General features: G+C 42.3%; 1 protein-coding gene across 2 annotated transcripts in view; it reads right to left on the bottom strand.

Annotated features, from left to right (window-relative positions):
• FAT3 (FAT atypical cadherin 3) overlaps nucleotides 1-8,663 on the bottom strand; it is a 557,781-nt gene that overhangs the window by 22,037 nt on the left and 527,081 nt on the right. For both annotated transcript variants that reach the window (XM_011952088.1, XM_011952087.1), the window contains exon 21: nucleotides 7,929-8,397. In XM_011952088.1, the coding sequence (XP_011807478.1) occupies nucleotides 7,929-8,397 (469 nt within the window). The remainder of the gene's footprint in view (nucleotides 1-7,928; nucleotides 8,398-8,663) is intronic.

Below are 8,663 nucleotides of genomic sequence, written 5' to 3'. Positions count from 1 at the left end.
AAAATTAACCTGTTCTCATAAAATATTATTTATAATCTCATTATCCTGGTATGAGCCCTATTATTAATTTTAAAAATATCAATAATGATGATTATCATTCATTAGTAGCCATAATAATTCTAAGTAGTCTAATGCTTTAGTGTTTTTAAATCACTTTCAGTCATTCTATGAAGGATCACAATGATCCTATGAAGGAGAAAGAATAGGCCTCATTAACATCTCAACTCCCAGGGGTGCTGGAGAGGTTAAGCTATTTGTTCGAGAACATATAGTCGGCCGGGTGTGGTGGTTCATGCCTGTAATGCCATCACTTTGGGAGGCCGAGGCAGGCGGATCACCTGAGGTTGGAAGTTTGAGACCAGCCTGACCAATATGGTGAAACCCCATCTCTACTAAAGATACAAAATTAGCCAGGCATAAGGGCGCATGCCGTAATCCCAGCTACTTGGGAGGCCGATGCAGGAGAATCGCTTGAACCCAGGAGGCAGAGGTTGTGGTGAGCCGAGATCACGCCATTGCACTTCAGCCTGAGCAACAAGAGCGAAACTCCGTCTCAACATACATTAGTAAGAGATTGAGTTTAAACTTGACTCTAGGCTTTCTGATTCTCACATCATTCTACAAGACTGTATTAGAACTTGTCACTGAGTCCGAGCTCATTACTTTTTAGGGATAAGAAAGAAGAGCTTGTGGTTACTTCCCATCAGTCTCCGGGAAGCAGATAAGATATGGTGAGATGGACAATTTTAGACACTCCTTCTGGGAATCCAATCATCATTAAATAATCAAGATAATCGAATAAAAAGTTTCTACTCTTCCCAAGCATTACCATATGTTGCTATAAAACACAGATAAGGTGAACAAAATTCTAAGAGATATCTAGGCATTTTTTGATCACAAATAATATTTAACACTTTTGTAAATGTGAAAGAAAAATATCAATGGTTAATCTCAATGTATTCTTAAAAAGTTGATTTTTTTTTCTCGTTCAGAGGGGGAAATAATTCACAAGAATAATAGCTTATCACGTGATGTGAAAAATTTTAAGAACTGTGTATTCTATCTCATTTAATTCTTACAACAACCATATGCCGTAAGTATTGTTATTGTAGTTATTTTACAAATAAGAAAACTGAAGCGTCAGTAAGATGGGTTTCACAAGCTTACACAGTCAATGAGTGGCAGATGCACTTTATGCCGGTTCTCAGATTTTAGAAAGGAAATGGTCCTACTAGTGTGGAGATACATGTACCAAAAAGTCATAGCTTCTTTCCCCTCAAATCCTGGCAAAATGAGAAGTGTATTTTTAAATCTTGCCTCAAAGCTGTGTTTCTGTTTACAATCCTTCTAGTTATAGCAGATGCAGATGGTTTTGAAATCTGCACCCAGAGCAACTTAAAATGAATCCTCCTTTCCTTGCTCAAAGAAGAGCATTGCAAAACCTATTAAATGCAAAAATGGAAATGGTATAAGCAATTATAGCATTAATTTGGGCTGTGTAGGCAAATAACCAAGATAATTCCTGTCTTACTCCTTTGAGTTGGTAGTCATTTTCCAACCGATTCATCCAGGTTATGGCTTGAACTCTCTACCCTGCTTGCCAGTGTAGGTGAACATCATTTTGATCAGGCTTGGCTGCCTTGATAAGGAAACATCTGCCTGCTGCACAAAAATGGAAATAATGACAAATGTGTAACTAGCCCCTGGGATGTGAAGTCAGCATCAACCACTCTGCTTGCTGAATTACGGACTTCATTTAGAAACTCCAAGAACTTACAAGACTCGGCAGGGCGGGGGGTGGGGGGGTGGGGGGGCGGTGGCTGTGATGTGGTGGTGAGGCACTGGGTACAAGTTTAGGTTCTGGTGTTACCCACCACCTGGGTATGACCACGGCCTGACCTCTAGGAACTTCCTTATTTTATCTGATGAGGCTCACTAATACTCACTTCATCGAGAATAATATGGTTCCTGGATTCATAAACCACAATGCAGCATACAACATTAGGTGCTTTATTGTTGTAATTATTGTTAATTACTATAGATCCTGAAATCAGCTTCTTCTCTGTATTGCCCATAAACCAAACAACTGGAAATCATGGGAGTTTTTTTACTCTGATGTTTAGGTTGAAGACTGGGAAACATCCAAACCTCTAGTCCGTGCAAGCCTCAATTAGTATGAGAAAACTAGTGGATAGGTTATCATGTGAGATGCTAATTATGAGTGAGCATAAGCCCTGTTGCAGCTGAAGTTACTTTGCCATTTCAACTTTTAGTCATTCTGACTTTTCTCTTTCACCAAACGGTACATTCAACACCTTTAGACCTTGTAAAACAAAAATAAGTTTGAAGGTGAGACTTTTTCCCTAGGAAAGCTGACTCACATTTTATATATTGTATATTGGGCCAAGCATCTAATATTTTCTTTGAGGATCTGGAAATCTTTAATGTGTTAACATTAGCCACACAGTAAATTCTCACCTTCTAGTATGTATCTGCACATAACCTACTTCAGGGTTTGAGCATTTCTATTAGTGTCTATAATTATTGATGCTGTTACAACGAGGTTTTTTCCAAGGTACCAAAAATATAAGATGAAGTCAGTATTTAGAAGACAGTCACCCAGAAAATTTTTTTTCATAAGCTGAGAAGCTCAGCCAAATTATGTCCACAGCATATTTACTGGGAGTTTGACATCTCCCTTCTCGAAGCTCAGTGAGCCAGTGGGTGGAGCATGTACGGGAACCCTTGTTCAATTCCCTTAAACCAGCTGTTTGGAGAGGGAGGCCACATCAGTGGCATCCATTGGTCACAGAGAAAGCAATGGGACCCAGAATTCAACACAGAGCTCAGCACCAAGCAGGTACTTGATTAAAGTTTGATGGACTAAATTTATCTAGATTCTTACAAGTTAGGGACACAAAGTATTCAGCAAAACATGATCCAAACTGCTACTGAAAATAGTTTTATGCAAACTATTTGCAACATCCAAGAACTTGTTGTTTCATGCAATTTGACAGGGAGAATACTCACAACTGCTTAGAGGAAGTGGCAGACACTATTACTCTTATCTTTGAAAGGGAGCTCAGCGTTACCAAAATCTCCTGACTGGGGTACAAAGCTCCATCTTTATACTCCTTTTTTTAAAGTGCAGGCTGTGCATCTGACTCTCAATTCCTGAATGTCTTATGTCTGTTTACCTTTCCTGGAATCCACCGACTTGCACTTCTTCAAATACAGAGTTTTCAGGATTCTCAAATGTCAGTGGTTCTTAAACAATGGGTGTGCATAGAAACTCCTTGGAGGCTTGTTAAAAATAGAGATGCCTGAATTCCACTCCTGCCAATTCAGATTCTGTATGTTTGTTTGTTTGTTTCCCCTTAACTTCCAACTGATACATTTTCTTGGTAGGGAAGTTCAGAAGTCTGCAAATACGATTCAGTGACCTAGCAGAAAGTTCCTGATGTGGACAGCAAATACTGGAGGCAAGTAAATAGCCATCAAATGGGTCTTCTATAACAAGGTCTCATTTTAACAAGGTCCTTAGGTAATGCTGATGCATCTCAGAGTTTGAGAACCATTACATACAATACAAGCAAAAAAAAAGTCAAAGTTTCCCCAGGATTCAGGGCAGTTCAGAGACAGGGAGATAAATCACTATATCACCTAGGGATCTTGTTAAAATACAGATTCTGATTCAGTGGATTTCTGGTGGGAACTGAGATGCTACCTTTCCAACATTCCCAGTGATACCAATGCTGTTGGTCCCTGGAACACACTCTGAGTAGCGAGAGTAAGAGTACAGGCTGGTGGGGAAGGGGTCCACAAACATGGATCAAATCCCATCTTTCCCACTTTCAAAATATTTTTCTGTTTTTCTTTTTAACCATTGCATATTTAAGGAAAAAATATAAACCAATCAATACCACTACATACTGTTTTGGGAAACTAATTTTTTTTTTTTTTTTTTTTTTTTTTTTTTTTTTTTTTTTTTTTAGAGAAAAGGTCGTGCTCTGCCATTCAGGCTGAAGTGCAGTGATATGGTCATAGCTCACTATAATCTTGAACTCCTGGCCTCCCAAATCTCTGGGATTACAGGTGTGAGCCACTGCACCCAGCCAGTGTGCTTTCACCACTTTACTAGCTATGTGATGCCAGGCTACTGACAGCCTCTCTGGCCTATTTCTTTATCTGTAAAATGAGAGTGAGTAGGTGGGAGAGAATAGTACTGACCTCAGAGTACTGCGGTGAGAATTAAATGTCCCATGGCATAAGCACTTTCAAGGTAAGCACTTATCACAGTACTAGGCACATAGTAAGAGTCTAACAAGCGGTAGCTCTTACCATTAAGAATTTCCCCAAGTTTCCATTTCAGGAGTTAGGCTTCTGGTTTCATGCCATGCTGCCTGAATGACTATTTATGGCATGGTGACTGCCTGGCTTCAAATGTGTTTTCCATTAATGGGCTTGAGCTAAGCATGATAAGGCATGGAGGACTGAGTACTCCTTATTCAAACTGTGGGTGTTGATATATTATTATTCAGACATTGGGCTGATCCCTGCCCACTGCATTTGGAAATGTAGGGATCACAATGGGACCTAGTCATGGCTTCTCCACAGTGGTTGCTATTTCCAGTTAATGTTTATGAAATACATATAATTTTAAGGCTTTACTGAGAGAGAGCCTTCTCTCTGTGGTTGCTTTATAGAGTCATATTTATACTCTCATTACAAGTCAGTGTTCTGGAATCTGACTCCCCTGAGGTTCCTATGGCCTGCTCCTGGGACAGCAAGAGTTATAATGCTGATCAAACCTGCTGACTGTGTCATTCCAAGCTAGTAGTTGTGGCCTCCCTGACTTTCACGCCAAGGGTTTGATGGGGCTTAGAGGTGGTTGGGGCAGAATCCTGCATCCCTGAAAGAAAAATGCTTCTTGTTGTGTGTTGCCTGCTTTAACAATTCTGAATGTACTAGGATAGCCTCAGTTTGAGAATGGAGTCTGCCGCCAGGAGAACCAATGACCAATACTCCAGGATTCTTCAGTGGTCAAGGGGATGCTTATGCTAAAACATGTGTCCTAAAATTTTAGAGCAACACATAGCACAGGGTCCAAACCACAGAAAATGTTCAAACAATTAAGTTTTGTTATTAGTCTCATGTGCAAGGAGTCTCATTTCAAGCTCCCTGCCTCTACTATCTCTAGCCCAAATTTCCCCTTTGAACACTTCACGCAGCCTAGTCTTTGATCTGAGGGAACAACACTGTCTCTTCCTGTGATTAGACTTCCCTGGCAGCCAGAGGGAATTCTTGAAGGCATAAATATTCTTTCATTAAAGACTTGGTCTTATTGTTCTTTTTAAACTATCACTCACAGCTCAGAGGATTTTTCTTTTAAGTAACCTTATAATTAGCTACATAGTTTCATAGACATGAAGTAAAGTCCAAATTTTGATTCTTTCTTTTCTTGCCTTTTTTCTCTCCCTTATTTGGCACCAATTTCAGGAATTTGCAGATAGGCTACAGGATATAGCAAAAATTCCTCTATTGATATAATATTGATACAGATAACAGGGGCAAGAAAATGGGTTCTCTTTCCACTTTTCTTAGAAGCCAAGGTTTCATCCCTATAGCCAGGAAGAGGTAGATACCTCCTCACACATCAGAAGAGGAATCTCGTGCCCTTGGCTCCCTAGGAAAGCAATAGAAGTCCTGGATTTCTTGGATCTCCTGGTGAGTGGCAAGGAGTTTGCTAGGCTTGGGCCCAGTCCTGCTGTCATGAGACTCCCAAACTCCCCCGCCTGGGACCCGTCTGGGTGTCTACTGAGATAAGAACCCATTGGCCAGGCTTGGGAATAGGCTTGGTGTGGGATGCTCCTGCAGGGCTCCCACAACAGAACAGAGATAATAGGCCTGCGAGAAGAGAACTGTATAGACGAAGGTAAGAAAAGATACCGTCTTCATTTTAGGAAAACATAAGCCCCCAGAGACAAAAGAGAAAATTGAACTGACAAGAGGCTATTTCACCTTGGAAGAAAGAATACCTGTTGTAGAATCCTGATCCAATGCCCAATCACAGAAGGAAGAAGGGAACAGGAAGACAAAGAGGTAGATGGGAGAGTGTGCTCTATAGGCAAGGCTGGGGCCCTAGGGAGGGCAAGACAAGTTCTCTAGGTTATGTGAAAAGTATATGGCAAGCGGGTCATCAGTGCTGAAATATGGTTAAATAAAGCGATTTAAAAATAGAGACAATTGCTATTCCCCATGTGGGTCATAGTCATTTAATTAACATACTTCCACTGAATACTTAGCTAAAGGATTTCATGAAATTTTTTTGAAAAGTGAAATGCACACTGCAAAGCAAGATTCCCTGGTCTCTTTCCCTCATACAGTGATTATTATTATTATTTTAAAGATAATCCATTGTGGAAGCCCGTAGCCCTGCCAGCAAAAACAACGTCCTGCCATCGTTAAAAGTATGTTACAATTTGTGGCTATGTACCCAGCATTTGACATGGAGTGGTGTTCTATTTCAACCCAATTTAATTATATGCTCCTTTTATATATCGTAGATGGCTCACACTAGCAGAATTGTTTCGCCTGGTGAAAAACTGGCCATGACTTGTCATAATGGGCTGGTTTATAGAACCACTGAAGTATAGTTACTGCCCATCATTTGGGAATTATGGCACCATAACAACCCTTTATTTACATATACTGCTGAGACAGTAAAAACAGCAAATAGATTTCTTAAATCGAGACGACAGAAATTTCCCCCCAGGGTACCTGGCCCTCATTGTGGTAGTAACACATGCAAGTCTAAACAACTTTGGGGGCTGTATTTCGACAGTGCATCATTTCATGGACAGTTTATAACATTCTAATAATAAAATGGACTCTAAATTTGGAGTTGGGTTTCACGAACGTTAGATGGTAATGCGCACAGCAGAATCTCTAAGTGATTTGTGAGGAAGGTTTAAATTTGCTAATCACACGACTGCTGAGCGACTCTGCAAAGGGGCTGAAGTGGAATCAGCGGTTGGGCTGTTGGGAGGTGGCAAGCCTTCAACCAGGAGCATGTCTGACCTAGTTTACATTAACACAGACACTGCATCTTGGTAAAGTCAGGGATTCTTTTATCTCTAGACTCCTGGGACTTAAATAATCTTGGCTTTTCCCTCAAACAAAAGAAACTCTCTATAAATCCTTTTCTTGTTTTCTTTTTTATGCCTACTCTCCTCTTTCTTCTTCATGATGTACTTTGTGAGAAAAAAAATTTAGAGTAAAGCATCATGCCTTCATTGCCTGCTTATCTGTCCTGAGATTTTATGTAAATTTCCTTCTCCTTATTCTTGACTTTCTACTCCTTTATAAAGCTGTAACTAGACTTATTTTTAATACACACATTGCGAAAGTATGTTCCAAGATCTCCTATTCCTGGGGGACAGCTTCTAGTAAGCTTTAGCTTCTAGTAAGGTTGTATGTCTTAGCTTCTAGTAAGGTTGCATGTCTACATCTGGTCAGCAATTTCATGTGCGTGGGTGTCATAACTCAGGGTGCTACTAGCATTCTGCAGTGACATGCGGGTGGCTCATGAGGGCATATTTAAAAGGGGGTCCTATTCGCCCAACCTCCTATGGCTTGAAAGGCCAGGGGTAGGACAGGGGAGTGGGCGGAGTTGATGGCCTCTCTGGGCCCCTGTGCCACTGCAACTGCACCTATGGGGAGCTGCAAACGATTGGCAAAACTGGACACTCCTGTAACTGTCAAGAGCTGAGGCTTCCCTAAAGCAGATTGAGAAGGTTGGAGAGCATCTTGGGTGTGAATATTCCTCTCTAGTAGAGCCCTTGCGTTGGGAGGGCAGGGATCCCCCTGCAGTTCATTCCCTTTCCCCTAAACCCCCAGGCCAGTGCCCACTGTGTAGCCACACTCACCACCGGAGGGCAGGCCAGTGCAGCTGCCCCCGTGCTGACACGGGCTGCGTTCGCACGCGTCGGGATACAGCACGCAGCCCAGCTTCAGCTCCGTCAGGCCCACCACCTCCGCGAAGCTGCTGCGCTTGTTCTGCAGTGGCAGCTCGTTGTTATTCAGTATCACTGAGTCCAGGCAGCCCTGGAAGCCGCTGAGCACCTGTGTGACTCGCGTGTCAGTCAGGCTGCGGATGTTATCCGCTTGCACCAGGGCGCCGAAGTAGATGCTACTCTCGGTGCTCAGCGTCTGGAAGTAGAGGGGCGCCCGGCGCCGCTCCACGTAGCTGTCATCCAGGGACAGGCTCGTGAAATTGCGGTTGAGCTCCAGGAAGACCGAGTGCCAGCTCCCGTCGTTGACAGCACGGCCCGAGATGCCCAAGATTCCTGGGCCGCTGCCGCAGTCCAGCTGGAACCACAGCTTGCCATCCACAATCTGCGTGGGGAAGGAAGAGTGCAGCACTTTTCAATATTCAACTGGGAGTATGTTCCCTACACCCTGCTCCTGGCCGGCCCGGGGGCTTCACAAGAAGGCTGGAATGGGGACATGACTTTTGCCCTACTCATAAATCTGTTGTGGTTTGATTTTTAACCACTCTGCCTCCCCCTTACCTGCCATGAAAATGCATGCCTTATATTTCACATATTGTGATTAGTAATATGGGCACACATTCATATATCCACAATTATATCTAAGAATGT

Source organism: Colobus angolensis, unplaced genomic scaffold (genome assembly GCF_000951035.1).
Source record: "Colobus angolensis palliatus isolate OR3802 unplaced genomic scaffold, Cang.pa_1.0 Scaffold332, whole genome shotgun sequence".
In the NCBI taxonomy this organism is placed as follows: Eukaryota; Metazoa; Chordata; class Mammalia; order Primates; family Cercopithecidae; genus Colobus; species Colobus angolensis.
Note: the sequence above shows the minus strand (reverse complement) of the source record. Positions and strands in the feature narration are given on the sequence as shown.